We start from the raw sequence: 24,607 nt of genomic DNA, 5'->3' as shown, positions 1-24,607 counted from the left end.
TTTGCTTTTATTTTCAATTTGCTACTATCGATATCGTACCATTCCCCGTCATTACCTTACGGTACAACCTTACTGTTTGACAGTTCAATTGTTTAGGTGTGATGGTAAGGTTAATGGTCGATACAAAATAGTTTATACAAATATTTGGATAAGGATTTTCATCAAAATATGATTTAGTCAATAACAAATCATCAAACCGTTTTCTTAAAATAGTACTACGCTTAATCCGTCTACGATTATGTTACATCGGTGTAGAATCTATTGTAATGAAGTTTCTTTGTCATGAGAATAGTTTCTCTATAACTATCGATCGATTACGAAAGAAGAGCTTTTAAGTTTTACATTTTAAAAGATAGTTGTGGCTTTTAATAATTTAAGGAAGTTGTTTATTAAATAAGCAAAGATGTGCTGAGTTCACTGTGTATATAATTAAGGAGTGTGCGTGATTGTAAAGTTGCTAACGTGTTAATAAAATATGTGTTTACGTTCGCTTTTCGTTCTATTCACGCGTTCAATTTACTTAAAAAAGTCATAAAGCTAGTAATTGTTAGTGTCGCTTCGTGTAATATGAGATACGTAGACTGAGCCATATCGTAAATTGTTCCTGATATCACGTCCATGTATTGTTGCTCCTTCCTGTAAGTATACACATATTTATCATTTATTATCAGCTATATTTTATGGAGACATGCTAGATAAATCACTGTTATTATTTAATATATAATTCTATGTGCACTATACAAGGTAATATCAAGAACTTTCATGATCACATTTTAAATAGTCATCATACGTAATATTTTGCTTTCACTAAAATAACATAAATATTAAAATGAGGTATTACTTAAAACTTGTTTGTTAGGCCAATGAACTCTGAAATTGTGGGTGTGTGTAGTATTTTTATGGCTTTTTAAGAGTTATCACACCTTATCTTAATCTGGTATGTGAGTTTCATCACTTGTAAATACAATTCATTTTCATACAATGTTGCATGACCTGCTTCCTCTGATATATTATCTGAATTGTACACTTGTGTACAAACAACAAATTCCATGTTGACTTTGTTCCTTTACACAGCAATCTTATTTATTAATATTAATTAGTATTATGTTAATGAGAAATTAATCCTAGTTGCATTATGTATTCAAGATAGTAAATCAGTGGTTGATAAGTCTGTAACCAAGGTTAAGAACTGTTTTTATTGCTGGTTGATTGCTTTGTAATCTGCATAATGATCTAGAGAAAATAATGAAATCAAAATGTTTGTCTGTTTTCAATTATGATAGTTAGCAATTCAACTTACATATAAATCAACTCTTAAAGGATCATTAAACATCAATTTTGTTAACATTGTCAAAGAAAATAAATACAGCCTGACTGTATTTTTTTATTCAAAACAAAATTATGATTATTTCAAAGTAAACAAGAACTGTGTGCAACAAAGCATGCAATAAATAAATCAGTCACATTAATTAGTGAACCGAGGTATGATTTGCAGTTGTAACCCATTTAATATTTCTAGATTACTATGATGAATGTCAAAACAATTGAATAATTAGTTCAATTGGGGACAATGGCGTGTACTGAGCATATGCACTGATTGGTGAATCATGAATTTTAATGTACTGTTCACATTATCTGTGTTATAGCTTATCTACAAACTAGCTAGTAATATTTAATTATAGGTCAATAATTTACTAGATAAAGCTAAAAGTTATCTCCACATTTAAAATATGGAATTATGCTTGGTAATGCTGGGTATTGTAAGTCCCTTAAGTACAAATAATACATAATTAGAAAGCAAGGTGAAGGCCTGCCTTTGTTCTGTGTCTGTTAACCATAATTAGACATGACTACTTTCAATACTAGACATAGTGTATAAAGACAAGAATGATTTATCACTCAGCAGTTATTAAATCAAATTTTGTGCACCTTTAAAATAACAACAACACAAACAGAATAACATTTTAAAGTAATTACATCATATAAACCAATTTTTTTTTTTTACATCACATCCATAAATGATCATGACATTATTGCATGATAAAACTAAACATGCTTACTTCTAATACATTTTATATCTGAGACCTTTGCATAAGTAATTTTACACATGTATTATCCTTCTCTGTGTGAGAGGAGGCCTGTGCCCAGCAGTAGGACGATACAAAGGCTCTAACAGTAATAGTAACATTATGCCTCGGTACGTTTCCTGATCTTATCCTTTATACAATATTGTATCTCTTGAGTGTCATGTCACCTATCCTTCAGAAAGGTTCTTAGCATGTTCAGAAGGCACCTTTAACAAACAGCTGCAAGAATTTGCCCTCTTATACTGAACAAAGGTCAGATTGTTTTGTAGCAAACACTTTACTATACTTCTTCCTTATTACTGTATTATCCTATTAAGTTTTCCTTATGAATTCCATAAAGAATTTGTAATTACGTCATGTTTTTAGATTAGTCTTAAAGCTGCTACTAAAGCAGCCTGTCCTTTGGTAATATTCATATGTATAAGTGTAAAAAAATTGAGTGAAACCACCATTTCTTTATTAAATCAAATATGGAATTGACAAAGGATTGCAGTGAATGTGATGAGGTTTCATTTGAATCTAGGATTAATTCTGAATCAGTTTTAAAAGTGTGAATAAGACAAACACTTCTTTTTATGCTACTTTAATCCATGGAGAATCCTGGGTATGCTATTGCACACAGAGAAAAAACATTTTGACTATGAATTTTATTTTTCACTTCATACAATGCATTTGTTTTGAACCAACTGTTGATGAGCAGGCACTTTACTTTGTCTGTATTACAGAAGCCGACTCAAAGGTTCAATTTAGATACAGCCAATAAGATGACTCCAAATCTGTGCTCAATAATGCTTGAACTTTAACTGTCATTCTGTAATACAGGCTGAAGATTTTGAAACCTCTGTTCACGTTAGCAGTCCTTTGGGTTACGGTACACAGTGTTTGCTCAAATATAGTCTCTATGTGTTGGTGATAAATGTGTTTCTTATGTGCCAGTTCACGGTTGGGCGTCGGGATGGCGAGCATGAGCTCCACGCTCGTCGAAACCGTCTCCATCAACTACGAGGACTTTAACGAGAGCTTCCTCACCTGCGGCACGTGTTTATGTTAGTACACCACACTTTCGAATGTAGAATTGTAGATTTTCCTTTGTTTTTTTGAGGCTGTTCCCAATATGCTATCTGTGGCTTGTTTTGCTTACCAGAGATAGGAGTCTGATGCCCTTTTTCACCAACAATACCAAATTTAGGGATCCCCTAAGAGCATTTAGGGAACACTTAATACGAATTTCGTTTTCACCAAAGTTTAAGTGTCCCTTACAACTTTTAAATATTGGGGGAGCCCTTATTCTAAGCGACACTTAGTTAGGGAAACGTTAAGAGATTGTTGGTGAAAACGGGTATTACAGTACTTGTATGAGGCTAATGTCAAAATTCTATGTAGTATACGAAACAACAGATAGAATATTTGGAATGGCTGTAAGATATGTGTCAATGTCTTGTAGAAGCATGTTTTTATTTATTCTAATTATCAAGAAAAGTAGTTGTTATCTATTTGTTCTGCTTTTGTAGACGTTAGATGGCCACTATGTAAATTATCGTATCTATTAACACTGCTGTTAACACTGTTGCTGTACTTAGCATGTTTATAGCTCTAGCTATATTTACAACATTATCATTATTGGTGTTTGTGACATTTTCAGTCCAAGCATTATTCTCGATAGCAACAAAATAATCTTCATTTATCAGCTGTACCTATATTTATTTATGGGCGTACTTATTGTTGTGACCAACTTATATTTACTACTAATGAGCATTTAAAATTCAAAGAAACTTAGACAATTTACTTGGCAAATTTTATGCGTAAAATAATTAGGGTTTTCAATTGGCGTAATTTCCAAAAAGAATAGGATAGTTGAGAATAATAACTACGTCTTAGCTCATTTTAGAAATGAAAAGCTGAAATATTAATGTGATACATTGTTTGTGTCATTTTCAGGCACTTACGATGGAGGAGAGCACACGCCCAAGCTTTTGCCTTGCTCGCATACAGTCTGCCTACACTGCCTCACACGAATAGCTGCCTCACAGACTAGAGACGCCGGCAGTTTCCGATGCCCCATCTGCCGAGAACTAATCACTATACCGAGGGGCGGGGTGGCCGCTCTCCCGCCATCCTTTCTCGTCAACCAGCTCCTCGATTTAATGGCCCGCCAGCGAAGGGAAGTCATCCCACAGTGCAGCTCGCATCCAGGCAGAGAACTACTTTTCTGTGAAACCTGCGATTGCGTGTTCTGTCGACACTGCGCCGACGGGCCACATAGCGACACCCCCTGCGACCACACCGTTGTACCCTTCTCTATAGCTTTGAAGAGAATGTCCGAAATACTGTTGTACCGAGCTAACGAGTGTTTAAGTAAACTGGGTTCAGCGAGAGATGCGGTGGCTAGCGAACTGAGGCGACTGGAAGCGGCGGCGACGGCAGCGGACGAAGCGATAGACCGACATTTCGCAGAACTGAAGGCAGCGATCGATAAACGTCACAGCGAATTGAAATCGGCCGCAGCTGCTGCCGCTACACATAAACGAAAATTGCTCGAAGAACAACTGAAGTTGATTGACGCGGAAAAGGCTAAGGTGCGACTTCTATTTAAGTCATAATTCATTCTAGTTTCTAAGGGCTCGTTATAAATAAATGGTGTCTGGAATCCTCAATTATGTCCGCTCACATGCATGTTTAACTATCACGTACCGACTTAATATGAGAAGCTCGTAGCTAAAGTAACAGTGACTGTTTTCACAACATATTTGAGCTCCTCGGTGCCTAGGAAAGCACGTAATTACTACTGCAAACCTGTCTTGACCTATTGCATTATGAGGGGGAACTTTTACTTGCAATTTGCTTAAGTTATGAAAATTGAATGTGAAGTCTTTCTTTTCAAAGGCGGAAGACTCAATTCATCAGAATATTAGCGGCATATTGGGCTGACATAGTGTAGTCTCAATAAATGACATGTCATCGACACGAAAGAAGAAGAAGAAGGGCAGAATATAGGCCTTTGCATACTCTCATCTAAGACACTTGACACAACAGTTGCACTTTTCCAAAAAGCCTTCGCCATATCTTTAGCCTCACAAAATCACACATCATACATTCTAAACACCATTCAACCTTTCCAGGTGGAAGCCGAATGCTCAGGTCTGCAACAACAGGTCGAAGTTCGCGAAGTCAGCAGTCGGGCAGCCGCCCTCGGAGCCCGGCTAGGCGACGCCGCGGCACTCGCGGAACCAAGGGAAAATGCCTTCTTAGCCGTGGATTTTGCGCATAATGACGCTCAACAGAGATTTGCCGAAGCGTTAGCTGAGTTGGGCAGGGTTAGGACGAGTACCACGTTCCCTGGATTGTGTACGCTGCAGTTAGGTGAGGAAATCTTTACTTTTATATAATAAATAATACCTATTATATTACATTATAAGGACTTCGAAACTACTGAATTAATTTTAAAAGTATTTCACTGTTGGAAAGCTACACGATTTCCGAGTAACATAGGCTATATTTTATTTGGGTACTGGCAAAAGCACCCTCTGGATGCGGGTGGAACCGCGGCAAAACGGCTGGTTATACGTGTACAATATTATTATGTATTTTTTTTAAGGCAATATATTAAATAAGTACACGAATTTAAGAAATAAAAGTATTAGGTACATAACTGTACGTACAACTATATTGTGAAACAGATTTTATTTCATGATCTAAAATAAATGATAATTTAAATATGTGTTTCATACACTGTTATATCGCACTATATTAAATAATAAAATGATTAAGTAATTAAAAGCTTACGTGCAGACTATATGAAATCCAGACGTGTCACCGTGCGTGACGTATATTATATTTTGGTCACGCAATGTACCTCCCTACCTTATGAAAAGCTATTAAAGTTGACTGTATGGTGTTATTTAAAGTAATTGTCCTGTTTTTAGGGTTATAAGTATAGAATATAAAATTTATATTATCTTGTACCATTGATCTTTTTAAATAACAGTTGCACACAGGCAAATTTCACTTAATACTTTAACCGACTTCCCAAAAAGGAGGAGGTACAAATTTTTTACGTTTGTACTTTTTTTTTAAGATTGTTTCTGTACGCATATCTTGCATCGTTTACCAAACGATTTGAACACATATTTTTTTCTATCAAAATGTTTTTGTCACGATTTTATGACCACCGAATTACTTACTGAGACAAAAATTGTTCTCGAACATTCCAGAATCGTTATGCGTGTGCGGACTAGAAGTGGTGGTGGTGCTTCGAACAGTTGACTACCACGGCGAGGCGCGCAGCACGGGCGGCGATCCCGTCAGTGCGGCCGCCACGGTGGATGATGCGCCATTGCCTTGTACTGTCACCGATCTTGATACTGGCTTGTACAGGTAGGTTCTTGTGGCAATTGCAATTGATATAAAGAAATGTGTATTTTGTGCAGGAACTAAAGGCGATATTTTCTTTTCAGAATCTCGATGAGACCATGGTCAGCAGGCGCATTAGCAGTTCGAGTGCAAGTGTTCGCGCGAGGAGTACGAGACTCGCCGCTCCGCGCTAGTGTGGCGCAAACCGCCGCGCCCGAGGCCGTGTGGGGAGCACGCGGCACCGGCAAGGACCAGCTCAGCCAGCCCGTCGCGCTCGCCAGGTAACACTCACTACATCACACTCGCCGCTCACCGGCAAGGACCAGCTCAGCCAGCCCGTCGCGCTCGCCAGGTAACACTCACTACATCACACTCGCCGCTCACCGGCAAGGACCAGCTCAGCCAGCCCGTCGCGCTCGCCAGGTAACACTCACTACATCACACTCGCCGCTCACCGGCAAGGACCAGCTCAGCCAGCCCGTCGCGCTCGCCAGGTAACACTCACTACATCACACTCGCCGCTCACCGGCAAGGACCAGCTCAGCCAGCCCGTCGCGCTCGCCAGGTAACACTCACTACATCACACTCGCCGCTCACCGGCAAGGACCAGCTCAGCCAGCCCGTCGCGCTCGCCAGGTAACACTCACTACATCACACTCGCCGCTCACCGGCAAGGACCAGCTCAGCCAGCCCGTCGCGCTCGCCAGGTAACACTCACTACATCACACTCGCCGCTCACCGGCAAGGACCAGCTCAGCCAGCCCGTCGCGCTCGCCAGGTAACACTCACTACATCACACTCGCCGCTCACCGGCAAGGACCAGCTCAGCCAGCCCGTCGCGCTCGCCAGGTAACACTCACTACATCACACTCGCCGCTCACCGGCAAGGACCAGCTCAGCCAGCCCGTCGCGCTCGCCAGGTAACACTCACTACATCACACTCGCCGCTCACCGGCAAGGACCAGCTCAGCCAGCCCGTCGCGCTCGCCAGGTAACACTCACTACATCACACTCGCCGCTTCGCGCCAGTGTGGCGCAGGCCGCCGCGCCCGAGTTATTACATTTAAAATTAGAAGCTACAATTTCACTTAACATACGTAGCGTTCTTTGGGCCTTTGATGCCCGACATTTTAGGGCCTTTTGTGTCCGCATCGTGCGGCTGCTTGCTCCGACGCATCATAAATGCGGCATCCGCAACTCGAATAACATGGCGGCGCTCAATGATAGCGTACAAACAAGATCTATCGCGTATTCGGGCGCGTAGGTACTCACGAGCGTGCCCATGCGACGTGTGACCCGATAGCGGGTCACACGCAGCGGTCCTCTATCTATAGGACGACAAGACAAAAGTACACGGAGCGGACTTCACTACTATAATCCTTTTATCATTTCGCAGATGTCCGAAGCGACGGGAGATCTACGTGCTAGACGCAGGCAACTCGCGAGTCAAGGTGCTGGACGACGAGACGTTCGCATTTAAAACGCATATCGTTAACGAAGGTATGTTAATACTTTTACCATATTTTGTACATTAGTGGCCGTAAAATATCGAATCTGTAAACTTCAATATAATAAAACTGCTCGGTTCAGTTGTACCTAATTGTTTTTGCAATTATCTGTGGATGCTCTTTTTTTTTCTCGTTCGTTCGTTCATTTTCTTTTCATTGCTCGCCTCTATCGAACATGTAAATTATTGAGGAACAAAATTAAATCTGGTATATCCAAACTAATTTGCATTCTTCTTTATCATCCCGACCGTGAATATTTCGACTAATTTCGAGTTGGAGAGTAAAAATATAATGATAATGTTCCAGGTTTAGCTGGTCGGAGCTGTACAGGTATAGCAGTCACTGCTGAAGGCATTGTAGCTGTCAACTGGCGGACGCGGACACTTACCGAGGTCAGTGAACTTGGCTCTTCTTCACGCCTGTTCCACTCAATTTAAAGTCCCAACTTAATGACTTTGTAATTTAAAAAAATATCGTTATAAATATATCATAATAATCCTTACCATTCTTCTTTCCTACAATATAGGTATTATATAGTATCACAATTATTTACTGATCGCATCTTTTTCTTTCACACACACACACTCGCACACTCTAAATTCGGTTGAAATTATTTTATTTGTTTACTCCTTTATTTTTCCGTCACCAATGTTTTCCGAGATAGTCTTGATATATTTCGGAATATATTAATTCATATATTTGTATTATCACTTCACAGGTGACGGCAGACGGTACAACGCTACGTACAATTCGTTCGGAGCGTCTGGTGGAGCCGGTATGTGTGGCGGCCGATCCTGTGACGCGGCGTTTGGCCGTCGCTGATAATGGAGCCCGGGCTGTGTTCCTGTTCGACAGCCACGGGAATATTGAGAGAGAGGTAATTTGTTCAGTTATAGAACTATAGTAAACTATGTGGTTGTTATAGTTTCATTTATGTATTAAGGCATTAGTTAGAAGAGGGCTTCTTCTGAATACCTTCTCCAAGTTTTATCAGTTGGTATTAGACTTCCAAATTGAAGCGGATATCAACTTGATAAAGCTTTGTCCATATAGAATTCCTGCTAGTGTAATATAAAATAAATGAACAGTAGGATTGGTTTGGGTTTATAATCATTTAGCTCTATAAAAAAGAGACCTTTGGGTTGGTATGCTTCTAATATTTATATGTTATATTTTCCAGATAGGCAACGGGGAGTTGGGTCTAGTCGGCGGTCTCGCGTTGTCAGAAGACTTACTAATCATAGCAGATGTGGCAGTCAGGGTTTACGATACTGAAGGAAATCTCAAAAATGTGTTTGCACCAGTGCCTAAAGGTAAGACCGCACTGATTTCGGACTATTAAAAATGTTGTCTAATAAGTCAACCTTAAGTGTGTCTGTACCCGGTAAAAAGTAACTTATATGTTATGTAGATATTTGAGCTACATTACTGCCAAGGTTCATCGTATCATTCAAAAGTTTAGTCGTTTGTGCGGGATAAAGTTAAACAAACATACACACATACATTAACAAACAGCAGTTCTGCATACGTCGTTAGATTTTCAAACGAAATTACATGAAACAGAATTCTGTAATCTGTGAAACCAAAAGTTAGGGATGATTTATGTTCGACCGGGCCGTGTACGTGGCTTGTACGGGGTATGGATGTGAAACGTTACATCCATTTTGTATGAAGCAGTTTATATTACACCGTGCATGATCCGTGGCCTGTCCGGGCCACAAATGACGCTCGTCTTTAGAATTTCGTAAAAGTCCGGACACGGCACGGCACGGCCCGGTCTAATAGTAATCAACCCTTATACTTTATCTGTCACTTAAGTTCCTGATAGGCTATCAGAGACAAGTAACCAGTGAAACTGGCTATAACATCCTATATTTTGTTTTCTGCAGGTCGCGGCGGCTACGGCGGCGTAGCCTTAGACTCGGACAGCGACGGGTCCCGGCACATCGTGTGCACGCGCGCGGTGCGCGGGCGGCCGGCGCTGCTGGTGCTGGCGGCGAGCTCGGGCCGCGTGCTCGCCGCCGCCGAGCTGCGCGACCGCAAGCCGCGCCGCGTGGCCGGGCTGGCGCTGCTGCCGGGACGACGGGCGCTGCTGGCTGACCTCGCTGCGGATTGTCTCAGGCTGCATACTTATTGGTGAACACCTATAGAAAGCTTCAGGTATGTGCCAACTTGATCACGTTATAAGTAGCTACTATCAACCTATGATATGTTTCACAATCCAAAGCAAATGTTTGTAGAAACAATTTCGTAATTCAATATGCACTGTAAAAGAGGTAATTTAACGACGATTATTAGACAAAGATGACGTACATGAGATAAAGATGATATTGGTTGATTCTAGCAATAAAATGATGCGCAGTATGCTTACTTTACCGACACCTGCGTACACGCATATGTCTGCGGTCTACAAGCTTGTTTAATTTGAAACAATATTTAATCTCTAATCCCCCTGATGTTGATAACACTAACTCGCTCCCAAGATAAGCTATTCTTTAAGATGCGGTTAAGCTTACGTTTAAGTATGGTTGTTCCAGGAGTCGCGTATACAGTGAGAGGGAGCAGCCGAGCGCGGGGAGCGCTGCGTAACGAATTTCATGCTAGTCCAATATTATAACGGAGAATCGAACTGTTGGCCATAATCACGGACTGCGAGCAGATACTTGCACCAAAGTCTTTAGTCGGCCGGCCGGCCACTGCGTTATTCAATACTTTATTTTTAGTACTTACAGTATTTATTTCGTATTAAGTTGATTAGGTTATTTGCTAAAACGTTTACTTTGTCGATTTTAGTTCGGCGCTTATTACGGAATTTGACAATATTATGACTGATTTTGATTTTTATGTATTTTCGTTTTACTTGTTCGCCAGTTATAGGGGCGTCGGACCGTGATGGTTACTAATATTAAAATATTTCGTGCACTCTATGTTTTAAGTGTAACTGGATGATCCACCGTGCAATCGGTTTGAATTAGTCTTTAATTCTTGTCAATGACATAATCACTTTATTTATTTTAGTGCATCAAAAAATGTTGTTGGCGATTCTAACTTCGCTTTAACTAGTCGTAAGACGTGCGCATTTATTTTTAAACAAACTTTAGTTAGTTCGTTCACTACTAATCGAGGAAATTAAAAATCTCACACAATAATGATGAATAGCGACAATATTTATGATAAAGTATGTATTAAGAGTATTGGTGGTATGCCTTAACAACTGATACACGTTAGATGACGAAATAATTGTATATCGATGAGTTCGCGTGACATATCCAGTAGAATGGTTTAGTACGCTTAGTTTAGTATGTTGTTATTAGTTGGACGGCGATATTGCAGGAGTCAGTTATACAGTGACAGTAGTGTGACAGACCTGTTATGTACACTCATAAGATAGTGGCCAGATAAACCTTATGATTTGACGCCTATTAAAGAGCAGTACGATATTATAAAGATTTAGACGTAATATTAGTGAAAAGCTGTAATCAATGGAATTCGCTAAAAATGCTTCTGCAGTAGTATCTTTTGACAATTGCCATTTTACCACTGAATTCCTTCAATTGATTGCAATAAATTATTTTGAAGGGATTATGAAATGAAACATGATTTAACTTTTACTTTTACAACCGGTGTGCTCTATGTTATTGAATAACTCGGTAACCTAAACGTAGGTTTTATCTGGTCGCCCCAATAAATACCATAGTAAGTGCTAAATATAGACAGTTAAATGAAATAGCTATTTATGTGATCATTAACAAAATAATAAAAATCTTATTCTTCTCTAAGTAATAGATCTTGAAGTGTCAACTTTGACATTAATCAATGAAAATTCTAAATCACTTTTCCCTTTAAATTCGTTGTTTTTCGATTATACTCGAAGATTTGCTGCCATATTTTCGATTAATGACCAAATGATCAATGAGTAAAAGTAATCGCGTATGCTATTTATAAATCTTTAGCGAACAAAATTAAATAGCATATAATAAATACTCTTTGAACTGAATTTGTATAAAAAATATCATCTTTATGGATTGCTCAAAATAAAAAAAAAATAACATCATATCATGGTCAAAGCAAGTTTCATATAATTAACTAAAATCCTATAAAGTTTTAAGTACTAAAATCTGATTAGCTTTAGTAAATTTCTCTTCGCTATAGTTTAGTGATGTTGACTGTTTATTCGAGCTATCGTTATTTCGTTATCAACTATGAAAATATATATCATACTTTTTGTCTTTGTGAATGGAATCTGATATCTTTCGGATATCAGATAGTAGACCAGAATGAATGGAATATATTAGCTTTTTCTTGATATATTAAATAATTTTGTATCACCATTTTTGGCTACATTAATACTTAGGTTGCAATCATAATCACCGATTTAAATAAAAAAAATAGTTTCCTATGATTCCTTTAGGTACCTGAATTAGATCTTTTCAACGTCAAAACAAAATATGAATATTACCAAAAAAAGTTACATTATTTATTCATCACGTGAGCATGCAATTTACATGTCACAAAATTTAAATTTTAATAACGGTATTATCATGACAAATTACCTGTTATCCGTTTTTCAACCTAGACAATACAATATTTTGTCATTGTTTTAACGCTATTGATGGGGACGTCATCGTCATTCAAACAAAGGAATCTCATAAAAATAAATTATTTTCATGTGAAATGTAATCAAGACATTCACATTAAAATTTGCATTAAAATATATGAAATAATATTTTATAGCGACAGCTGTACTACTTTGTTAGATAATATGCGTGCGTATGTGCACATTATATGAACAGAAAAAAATTGTTTATTTATTGACGACGAAATGTGTTATCTTACACGTGCGTATGGGATCACTATTTTATTTATAAACAAAAAATCTCAGAAAATTCACTTATTAAAATTCATATCAAAATGTGCGAGCAAAGTTACTGTAAACACAGTCGCGTAAATAAACAATAGCATTTTCTAAATTGTTATACCATATCACTAAATATTTCAAAAACGTTTTATGCAATATACTTAAACAAGCGTGTCGATGCCATTTTCCGACATGTTATTGCTAAACAAGCCATAGTTAAGAAAATTAGCATAGTGCGTGAAGTCAAAACGTGATTGGCATGTATAATTTAGAAATACGCGTATGCGCTTCAGAGGAATTGTTATTGAGTTACAAAAGTACAGTTGCAAATATACACCTTAATATGACCTTAAAAGAAAATATCCCGGGTCCTGAGCAAATTAATGCTTCTTTGGAAATTCACTTGACATTTTCTCCCGTTGGCGCTCGTCACAAATTCTGTTTAAATGTGTCAACAATTATAGCAGAATACGGATACACATTTCAAAGTAATAAATGTTTCCTTGAGTAGATATAAAGACCACGTCATTACTTCTATTTAAGTTCATTTAATATGCCATAATTAGTGTGAACATACAGCCAGATATAATGTTTCAGAGCAAAGTCCTAATTGTAGCTGTCATGTTCCCATTAGTCTCTCGAATATAACAGTTATAATACATAAGATACTTATTTTCATAACTACATAGTATTTATTATCATGTGTTAGTTATTCTATTCAGTTTAATGACGTAGGTAATAAAGTTCCTTCTAAGTTCATCTATCCGCAGTTGCATAACGTTTATGACCTTTGATTGCAATACTATGTTTGCAACTTACATAACCAATGTTTACTTTATAGCACTCTATTATAGCATCTATTCAAGCCCTGTTTGTTCTTATACTCGCTGTTTACACAAAATATGTTATTACGGTTACCAGCCTTACATAAAATTTATCTCGTCTAATAGTTATGATTATAAACTTAGATATGTGTATTGTTTGTATGTTGTGTTACGTTGTGTGCTCGTGTTGTCGTGAACAATTTCAGCTTTAAAAATTGATAAACCGAATTACTTTTAGTGTTGTCTTATACAAATTGTTACATACATACATTCTGTCGTCACAACTCGCTTACACTGCCTTTATTTTGTTGAAGCATTTATCAATAAGATGTCACTTTAAAAATCTCTTTCTGCTTACCCTTCTTAGAATTAATCAATATCAGTACAGTATATCTATAGATAGTTATTTGGATAGAACAGTTCAACAGCAGATTGGTACAAAATAATAATAAATAGTTATGATGTGTAATTTCTTTGCATTAGATGTAAACTGTTTAAATGAATCAAAGTAAGAAGTGTTCTATTGTTTTAAAAGATGAATAAATCTATTTTGGCACTAGATCGACTATTTTCAGACAAAATTGATGGAATTGATAGAGGACTCATTTATTGATTGTATGTACGCCTAAAAGCTAAAGTATATTTATTTATCAGAAGCTGTGAATCTGTACTTAAATTATAATCACAGAGTATCTCAGTGTAATGTCGATAACGTCACTTTTGTGCAAAACACAATAAAGTTAAATTGAAAACATTAAAATGGGTTTGACTTATTTTTCACAGGCAAAAAAAAAATTCGATGGCTCGTGACAACTGTCACAGATGGACCAATGAACATTTCCAAGGTACGAAGGAGCTTGCTATGACTGAGATGGTAAGCCATTCACATACCGAAGGTGCTAAGCGCAACTCATACTTTGATTAGTCGGCTAACGTAGCCACGAGCTTCAAGGTACTGTGCGGTTGCTATGCATTTATTGTAATTAGCACAAATTATGGAATCACGGACATTCGGTTTTTACCTAATTAATTAATAAGCCTTACTATAATAACCATTGTTCTATTGTATAGAGGGATGATCATGTCACCATGACCTCTGTTCTTAAGGCGAGTTCATACGCCTTGAACTTGGTGCACACGAACGCAGCTAAAAGTCAAGGAACGTGTAATATATTCGCAAAATTTTCCTTAAAAATAGGCCCTGTCTCATAATTCTGCGGCTTTATTGGTTTCGAAAAACACATAATTATTTTTTGGACATAACTAATCACGTGTATATTTACTGATCTGTAGGATGATAGGAATTTCCAGAAAAAAACAACACATTAAAAACATATATTTTTATTGACAAATCAGTATAACTAAATGCAGTTTCAGAGATGATCACTGGGGAAAACACGAAACGTTGCACGAAAATGTGTGCAAGAAATATTTATAAAAAATAACCTTACCCAGTTCCTTGACTTAATTGTAATATCGAGTGGCATGCATGGCCGGTAGGGCCACGTCACATATCGACCGCGATCAATAACAATACAATATGTACGTATTTACGCAAAGACAGTGAACTATGACGTGGCGATTGTGAAAACCGACCCTGGCTTCACTTGAAATTGTTAGCACTTCAGGAATTGCAACATTATAGCCGTCACGTTTTTGTATTCATCAAAATCTGATTAGTAAAGTTAAAACAACAATTTTAAAGAACTCCTGAATTTAATTCGTTTCAATTAAGACCCCAATTTTGATAATTGTGCATCGAATTTTCAACGCTATTTCCCGTGTCATAAAATATGCAAATACATGTTGTATCTTTTAAAAAAGTTTCGTAGTTCCTGAAGTACTAAAACTGGTAGTCGACAGATAATGCATACAAAAAAATATCTAGAAGGAACATTGCAAGGACGAAGTCGGGTGGAGTGGAATAGCTTACGATTAGGAACTTACATTATCATATAGGAGTTTATGTATCATGTTTACGTAATAACAAAAACTAAAATAACGATATTCTCCGACTGTTACGTCATATATTATGTAGTGGTCTTACTATAGCAGTAATATAATTGACATGCAAATTACCACTGCTGTTACTCGAATATCACGTAACAGATATTATACATAGTTCAGTCATGCAATACATTTTTTTTTACAAATTCGTATTTTTACTAATTCATAGGCTTTATCAATATAATTTTGAAAATACTTTTGGACCGAGATCAACATATAAAACGATGTCAACTGTGAACAAGTATAATAATTAACTAATAGTAGTATATTCTTATTAATATTATCGTCAGAGTTGCGAGATTCTGATCAAAACCTTGTGCCCATAAATCACTGGAACAGAAAAATCTAAACATAAAAGAACTAAATTCTTGAACCTTTTGCAGTCTATCGATTTATTTTAGTTTGTACATTTTTTATTTAATCCCAGATAACCAAAATCTACCTACATCTGAAGTACATTGAAAGATGTATGTTCTAGCAACACTGACAATCAGACAAATGTATACGTAATTATAAAAAATATATCAAAGATTACAAACAATAAATGCAGTTACGACGAGATTGTAATAATAACATATGCGACCTGTAGATGGCGTTACTTTCCGAACTTGGCGAGCGCCTCCTTGCATTCCTGGATGGTTTTCTTCTGTCGCTCCACGGTGGCCGAAGTTTGCTTGGTCCCCAGCAGCCTGGTGCAGCTCGCGATAGTAGTGAAGTATCCACACACGTTGTGTAGCACCCTGACAGCACGGTCCCCGCAAACAAACAAGTATTTCCCGCTTGCGTCAAATTTCATGTAGTTTATTAAACCTGGAACAAAAACAAGGAAAAAAATCTTAATTCTGTCATGAGTACTCGCTAATTTTGATAAATAGCCGTCATCCTTATCACAAGTCGTGCATTTATAGACGCTATAAGTGCAAGTAATCGATAGCGATACCTTGAATCGCCTATTCAATAATTCACGGCCTCCTGTAGCCTCGGAGCTGAGTTAAAAATACAAAAGTTACACGCCCATGAAAACCGTACAGCAAAGGCCTACGTTTTGCATTATAAATTCGTTATTGATGTGAACTAATTGCAACAGAAATGCGATATGACCATAACTGTGTTTGTTTTACGACTCATTTAATGATTTGTAGTAAAAATCTATTAAGTAAATGACTTAAAGACCTCGACCGATATTCGAAGTTCTTATAGAATTTCAAATTAGTTTTATTTGGAAACGGCATTACTATGCGCGATTCCTGTGAAGTCAAAATATACAATAAGGTAAATCGACAAAGCTCTTGTCGATTCATGTTTAGTATTTATGTTTTACAAGAACATTTGTATATTTTTTCATGTCGATCCAGCTATGTCACCAAGGTCTCCTCGTTATTCAAATGACGTGACAACAACATAATCGTAGCATTTTATAGTTCTATTAAAAGGTTCTAATATTTCCGCTATGTAAACAAGCACGAATGCTTTAATTTTTATATACTTTATCTAATTTTAGTTCAGCATAAACTTAATAATTTTTATCCATTTCACACTCTCTTTTTTCACTGATTTTAATAAATCTTTAAACCCAATTAGGAAAGTCGACACGAAGAGCTTTTACTTTCGCATATGACTAATAGTAAATTATATGTTTAGAAATTACATCAATACTTAAAAACGCCGAATATCAATTTTTCCTATAGCTGAGAGAATACCTCTACGTAAGTAATTTACAAAAATTACCGACTTACAAAATGTAAATCAAGTCACGGGTTTAATTTTCCTCTATGCGGTACAATTTACCGTGAGATGACTCATATTCGACTGCCAAAGGCAAATCGTCGCCTTTTATTTAATGTATTATTAGTAATAACCAGGAGGAAAATTCGAACAATATTATTTTCCAAATAATTTCAAATCCAAGTAAGTTTTTTTTTTTTATGTGATAGACAACGGATCGCTTGATGTAAAGCTTCTTTACCAAGGCAACACCAGAGGCGTCAAAATACATTGATCCTTATTTATCTGAAGTATGCTCGTATTTTTCTTTAAAGAACAAATCTAACAAAAAAATATTATGGCCGTGAAGCAGATCTCTTGTTGTTCCAACTTCTATGAAATCCGTTCGAACCTTTCTCACGAATACTGGCGACAGCGTGAACAACCGCCACGGGATCCGCTTACGTCGTCTGCGAATCGTCTTAAACTTACCAGAGTAAACATTTTCCACGGTGTCGTAAAGTTTGCCAGTGTAGGTATCGTAGAACTCGACAGAGGAGTCCACGGAGACTGCCAGTACATCAGCGTTGGGCGAGAGGGCGATGCGCGGCGGGTTCGCTGTCTGGCCGTATGTGCCAGTCTCGAGCACGTGGGGTGACTCCCCGCGGGCATAGTCGACTGAAAATTCATAACGAACAATTAGATAGAATCCCCTTGCGAAGTGCAACTGATGAAAATCCAGGACTTCATTGTTCTTAGTGATAGAGGTAACAAATGCGATGGTTTCAGTTGCAACCTGTTGAATTTGTGTAAGCTCGCTCGCTCCATGTTACATGAGATTATAAACGAGGTTGGGGAAATATGGGTGTGTCACAGCGTTGAACAATAGTTACATGTTCGTGGAGAAGGATTGGACATAAACATTATGTATTAAAAAGGGGGAAACTGTGTAAAAATTATGTATTTGGGAAATCTGAACATCGAAATTAGATGACACATCTAATTCAAGGAAATTGTAACATTTAGTGGCCAACGTCATTATGAGGACAAACACAAGCTAGGCAATCCCCTCAAATGTTGATCTGTATTATCAACATAATATATTTTGCTTACGCTGCCATGACAAAGCGTATTATTTGGTCGTAAAGTCATAACACGGTCAAGATATTCTTAAGTTTCTACAAGAGGACATTTAGCATTAAAAATGTTTATTTTAATCGCATTAATATTTATATTTATCACTAATAATGCCGTTATATCTCACGTCATAGAACGTCTGAGAAAACTTTTAGATTCGACAAGCGAGTAAACAAGTCAGCTTTTAAGCATAAAATCATCAACGTGTTAAACTAGTTTCTTGAAATGGAAATCGCTTCGCGGTAACATGTTTACCTATAAACGCATTATAAACGAGTGCTTAATATAATTTAAATGAACATGATACATCGTTATTATGAAACCAAACAAGGTCTGTCGTTGTCGGACTGTCCCATATGACGTGTTCCTGCGCCATTAGTAATTCCCAGACATAACGTGATTATTGATAAACGGGGATGTTTACCATAACTCCTAATAACGTCAAGGCACACAAGGATTGGACTGAGCCGCGACCTATCTCAATAATTCAGAGCTAACAAGATTAAAATAGCAATAAATCTTACTATTAATAGATAAACAGAATGCAGACATTTGTAAGATATTTGTTCGAGACGCTACCTACAGCAACTCTTTGAAATATCATGCAGTAAGCAATTCGCATTATGTTTATACGTAGCGAATAAATAACTAAAAAGAAAAACAACGTCGTTGTGTACAGAGGAAAAAGGATACGGGAAAATATAACACAGACATACAAATTGCTAAACTGTACGTCGAATTTAATATCATATTGAGGATACATTGTTTTTACAATAGTATGAATATTAATTAAATAAGCTAGTGACTAAAGCATGTAAGAAAAAAAAACAAGTAGGTACCTATGTACGTGACCTATGTAACATCGCATAATATTTTTCCAATCAAAATATTATTTTTGCGACTACAGTGACAATAACATCAGGAAACCGTCACGTGGGCCTTTTATGAATCCATTAAAGAGATGATAATAATTCATTGACTTTGATCATGTGTGTGAGAGCAATCTGCGCAATTTAAACTGTAATTAATACTCCACGACACATGTGACGTCTACGTGCGATTGAACTGTGTAAGTATGTTGTATTCACGTATCTTTGTACTAAACGTACGGTAGAGGAACAACGCATTAATAAAGAAATAAATTACAGCTGAACTGTACTAAAACTGATAAAAGAACAATGAATTAACTCGTGTTCCAATTAATTTGAACGTTTATCAAAATAAACGCACCCGACGTTCGCAAGGCGAGTGCGACCCACAGGGTGACGTCACATCGTGCCACTTTGCTTACTTTACATATTCCTCCCGAGTCACGTCTCAATATAACATGTACGTAAAATGCATGTGATAATAAGGAAGCATTTGCGCATTAACATTACATGTCATATACTTACTCTTTGTATGATATAGCTTCCACGTGCCGTCCTTCGATATTGTGGCGATGTGTGACGTATCCACGTCGAAGGCAACGTCGTATATTCCCGACGAGTGGCCGGTTAGCTCGTATGCCTTTGTCACTTGTTTGAACTCCCCGTTCTTTGTGAAGCACACCTCCATCACTTTGACGTCGGGCGAGAAACCCGTCGCCACCACAAAGCGGCCGCATGGTGAAACTTTGGCGGTGTGTGTCGTCATCAGGTATGTGTCGAGCCTTTCCAGTTGTTGCCCTTTCAGGTCCCAAATCACCATGTCGTTATTTGATGAACAGGACATCATAAACTTGCCGTTGCTCGATATGTCGAAACCGACCACATCTACTTCGTGGACCTGGGAACGGAAAACATGATAACGCATTAATTAGACGTCCAGTCCATAAGCTCTCTACTGCGTTCTTACTGCCTTAAAGAGGTCGCTGTTACTGTTAAGCAAACACGAGGTGATAAGAGATAATACCAAACATGGATGTAAATCTAATATTTAACCAACGGATTATAGATAAGACCATACACAATGAGGTTGATATCTTGGAGGAATAAGCGCATAGGTGAACACGGAACAAGAATATTGTTGAATATTCAGTGTAGTCCTGACGCCTCGCGCATCATGTTTTATGTAGGCAATATACATATGCGTGCGGAAAACGAACCAGAGAACCTTCCTGCGGCTAAAAATAATATTATTCGAGGCTGCGCGTGCGACGATCCGAACACAGCTATACTTGAGCAACACAGCCAATACGATCGGCCACACAATACGCCAACTATACATAACGTAATAAGTAAGCTATTATAGGCGCTATTGCCTTCGCGTGAAGATAGCGTAAACGTTTAACAGATGGCGTAAATGCTTTGATTACTGTACGAGCAACATCTTGGTGCCATTGTTCAGGTGGAAGGTCTTTTTTAATCGTGTAACTGCACTTAGCTGCAAGCTGGTTGCAAGACTTGTTTAAGATTGATGTAGACGAAACATTTGGGGTATCAGAGTAAACTAACTTGATTTCAGTCCCGGTGTCGTAACCCATGACGCAATATTCTGTTATATTTCAATAAGTGCTGTTTTCTGGGATTACCTACAACGCGTTATTTATAAGTTGTTTTTATCATTATCAGTCTTGGTTTTTCTTCTCAGCTATTTATGTATAAAAATGTTCTCAAGTGTATTTCTGTTGTGCGGCATCGTGGGAAATCGAATCTTATAGGTCTTCCACTACAAATAAATTTTCCCGATGATATTTATGTACTAGTGGGAGATTAACTTCCGTTCTTTATAAAGTGTTATATTTATAAGACATGGAAACCCTTTTAGACTTATGACCTGGTTTCCTGTTCCCAATTTAAAAAGTCTCTGCAATATTATGAATGCTGCTATATCATTACTCATTATTGCCCTTCATTTGAGACCCCATTTCATCCTTTACAAACATCCATTCTAGACTATTCTGACTCAATATAATTCGCAATACAAGCACACAGAGCGAAAAGGTTATTAAGAGCACACTTGCATAAATTGCATCAACCTATGTCAACCCGCTAACTAGTGCGGAGTGCCACATTACATCGACCCCGATATTTGTGTAAATGTTATTACCGACTACAATCGATACCCACAATATTGTAAAGTGAGTGTTATTGTTTATTGCAGGTAGATAACCGTTACTGATACTAAACATGTTTACGGTATCTGTGTCTGAACCTATTTACTAAATTAGTAATCTCGGTTACTCTTTAATAGGTACTTATTGACAAGTGATTGCGCGTGTTCTAGATCACATATCGATAAACTGATTCGATTTAATGATCATATAATTCATTCAAAGCCTACCGCCTCTTCAAACCTACATTTGAATAGTGGTATTTGTCTTTACGTGCTAGTTTATTCTGCTCTTTGAAGCTACATTAGCACTAACCGAAATTAACATCTGTTAACTGTACGAGCTTGTGACCTATTTAGATGTTTGAAAAGCACACCACATTTAGAAAACGGTTTCTATTTAAACATACGTCGTAGGAGACACTAACAGAAAACAAGTTCATGATATGATGTCGTTTTCTTGAGCGGTTTCTTTAACGATGGGAATTATTGCAGCACTGAGACAGTGCAGAGAACATTCGAGAGTCGCTTCGTGCACCACAATTAGCGAAATCTTGTGATCGTATCACCGCTAACAATAGCAAACACACAAAAACACGAGACGTGTAAGATATACAACGACAGATTTTCATACATTCATACAGACGACGAAACAAAAGTCATTTCATATTTTATATACTTTTGCGGAGGTTCATTGCCGGCCACGCAAGGTTGGTAAGTTTTGTGCAAAATGTCGAAACGAGCATGTGAGGGCGTGACTGACATTGTGCCTCCTTTATGGTGAACCCAGCATTATTCACAGGCGGAAGACGAACACAGTACCGATGCGATATTCTGCACGGCATAATTGATTATGTAAATTCCTAAATAATCGTTGCAAGTTAAAACTTGAATCATGCTGAAGAACTATAAAGACTAGATAAATCACGTAGCAGTGTTGTGTATATTCCACCCAATAGTTAACTACGTATATTGTGTTTGATTAGAGCCTACGTAAATGGAAGCTTTAAGATAGCGAGCAATAGAACGCAATCATCTAGTTTAAGTTAAAACATTTGTATAAAAGGAGTGAGATCATATTACTGTGCTTGCATCATCACAAGCACAAAACATCCAAGTGCAACAAACAGATCTTTGTTCTTATTACAATGGACATCGGCAGTGATATATAGTACGTGATATTGTCTACAATCAACACTTGGCGTTTTCACAAAGCACGTAATTTTCAATATAATCTCATTACCATCACAGATACTCTTATGATGTAATATTTCAAAACGAAACGTTGTGAAACAGTAAGCATTGCATTTTTAAAAATGTGTTTCGTCATGATCACCATTGAACTCATAAATAACTGCCGTTGTGCACAATCCGTTCCTGGCGCGTTTGAAGTGCGCGGTGTACCGGTCTCCCTTACGACTTAAGGCGAGGAAGTGGTCAACAATAATTCCATAACCGGCACGCGCATCTAAGGCGCCAAAAGGGGTCGGAGCGTCTGAGCGGGGCGAGGATAACAATACGCGCGCTAGCTTATAACTAAAAGTCGTAAGCGACAAAATGGTTTTGTAATTTTAATATTTAGAAATGATAATTTAATAAAAATTCCTACTACCATTTTAAAGAGTATGTATATACTCAACTACTAAAAAAGTTAAGAGGCTTAAATCGGTCCCGTTTGCCCATAATATGTGAATCTCTTTTTAAAAAGAGGTATGTTTGATATATTTTTCTCTGTTATAAAAGTTACCTAATCATGTTTCTACAACTAACAAAATAAGGCTTATATCATGAACTTTCAGGTAACCAAGTTGTATTTTGATCCGTTTTGTATTTACTGAGAAAAATTGACATCCTTGGCGCCAAAAATTCCAATTCGTCCTCTTAATTGGCCTGTAAAAATTCTTTTGTGAAATAAATACCTTATTCTTTAGTCCTTCAAGAAAAGTAGCAATTTAAGGATGAAATATTCGAAATTCATGCATTTAAAAGCTCGCTTTAAGCTGCCGTCATTAACTTCGGGTGTACTTATTATTCGTAAATATCTACATAGCGTGTCCTGTCTTGAATAGCAAAGACAGACAATGGAACGTATTTTTCTTTATTCTAGCATGAATAAATATTTTTGTGTAAATAAACAATATCTTTTTATTCCTTCTGTTTCACTGATGTGACAGTGATTTCATTGAAAGTAAAATAACAAAAGACAAAGGACATTGAGTTTAGTAGCACCTATTCTATCTATTGTTATTGTGATTTATTAGGATTATACAGATAATTATTGAAATATATAAACTGATTGTATTATAAGGAGAATATAATTAATGAATTATTGCAAATAAATAGCACGTGTGTCACATCCCAGGCTGGCTATGTGGTCTCCGTCTAATAATAGCCCTCCCATTTCTTCCCGTGGGTGCTCTAACTGACGATTAAGGGATTATTCCGGGTGGATGGGCCGCAGTTACTAACGAAATCAAATCACGTTTCGAATCCTATTTAAGGGTAGTGAACGTTATACGAATATCTGCCAAACAAAAACAATTAAACAACCAACACTACAAAAGTTCGTAAATAGAATAGCCGAAGAAGTAATCGACGATTTATTTAGTAGATAAGTAAATCTACATGAATATGAACACTTAGGAAACATATCATAATACTTAGAATCATGTGGGCGTGGTGTGTGTGAGAGGTACATAGATCGTGCTAATCTACTCATTGAACATGACGCCCATTACTCGTACACAAACAATAGGAAGTCTGCGGCCCGTGAAAACAATGAATCTCGCTGTAGTATCAGTTTCATTTCCATTATGCCAAAATTTAAAGACCATTAGAGCGTGCGTTTCAGTCAAAATTAATGAACACCAATGCAGCAAATGCGAAATTTTGGCCGTCAACGTTAATTGGTGGGTGTGTACGAACAAATAGGTATGTAGGCCAATATTGTTATAGGGGCTGCACAAATGATTAAGCGCTGAGTACAATGCAGCTTATCAGTCGTGCGACTTATGACTCACTCGCTGTAAATATACTTGGGAATCATTTGTTATGTACGTACCCATAACAAGGAACTAACTACAAGGTTGATTGTGTTTT

General features: G+C 37.4%; 2 protein-coding genes across 3 annotated transcripts in view; one reads left to right on the top strand and one right to left on the bottom strand.

Annotated features, from left to right (window-relative positions):
- Positions 1 to 57: 57 nt before the first annotated feature.
- LOC110375886 (tripartite motif-containing protein 2) lies at positions 58 to 14,387 on the top strand. 2 transcript variants are annotated; one of them, XM_064035784.1, is made up of 12 exons: positions 58 to 638; positions 3,024 to 3,133; positions 4,026 to 4,663; positions 5,207 to 5,447; positions 6,299 to 6,461; positions 6,542 to 6,718; positions 7,834 to 7,937; positions 8,252 to 8,337; positions 8,664 to 8,822; positions 9,126 to 9,258; positions 9,835 to 10,105; positions 10,483 to 14,387. In XM_064035784.1, exons 1-11 carry the CDS (start codon positions 619 to 621, stop codon positions 10,083 to 10,085), a joined length of 2,082 nt encoding a protein of 693 aa, XP_063891854.1. In that variant the 5' UTR covers positions 58 to 618; the 3' UTR covers positions 10,086 to 10,105; positions 10,483 to 14,387. The 2 variants fall into 2 exon arrangements, with proteins under 2 accessions (XP_063891854.1, XP_063891855.1); XM_064035785.1 differs by lacking the exon at positions 58 to 638 and adding an exon at positions 2,557 to 2,691.
- A 565-nt stretch (positions 14,388 to 14,952) lies between these two features.
- LOC110375907 (transducin beta-like protein 2) overlaps positions 14,953 to 24,607 on the bottom strand; it is a 49,492-nt gene continuing 39,837 nt past the window's right edge. Inside the window, exons 4-6 of the mRNA XM_021334199.3 lie at positions 19,870 to 20,242; positions 17,831 to 18,016; positions 14,953 to 16,444 (exon numbers count right to left, since the gene is read on the bottom strand). Coding sequence (XP_021189874.3) covers positions 16,230 to 16,444; positions 17,831 to 18,016; positions 19,870 to 20,242 — 774 coding nt within the window. The 3' untranslated portion in view covers positions 14,953 to 16,229. The remainder of the gene's footprint in view (positions 16,445 to 17,830; positions 18,017 to 19,869; positions 20,243 to 24,607) is intronic.

Source organism: Helicoverpa armigera, chromosome 8 (assembly GCF_030705265.1).
Source record: "Helicoverpa armigera isolate CAAS_96S chromosome 8, ASM3070526v1, whole genome shotgun sequence".
In the NCBI taxonomy this organism is placed as follows: Eukaryota; Metazoa; Arthropoda; class Insecta; order Lepidoptera; family Noctuidae; genus Helicoverpa; species Helicoverpa armigera.
Note: the sequence above shows the minus strand (reverse complement) of the source record. Positions and strands in the feature narration are given on the sequence as shown.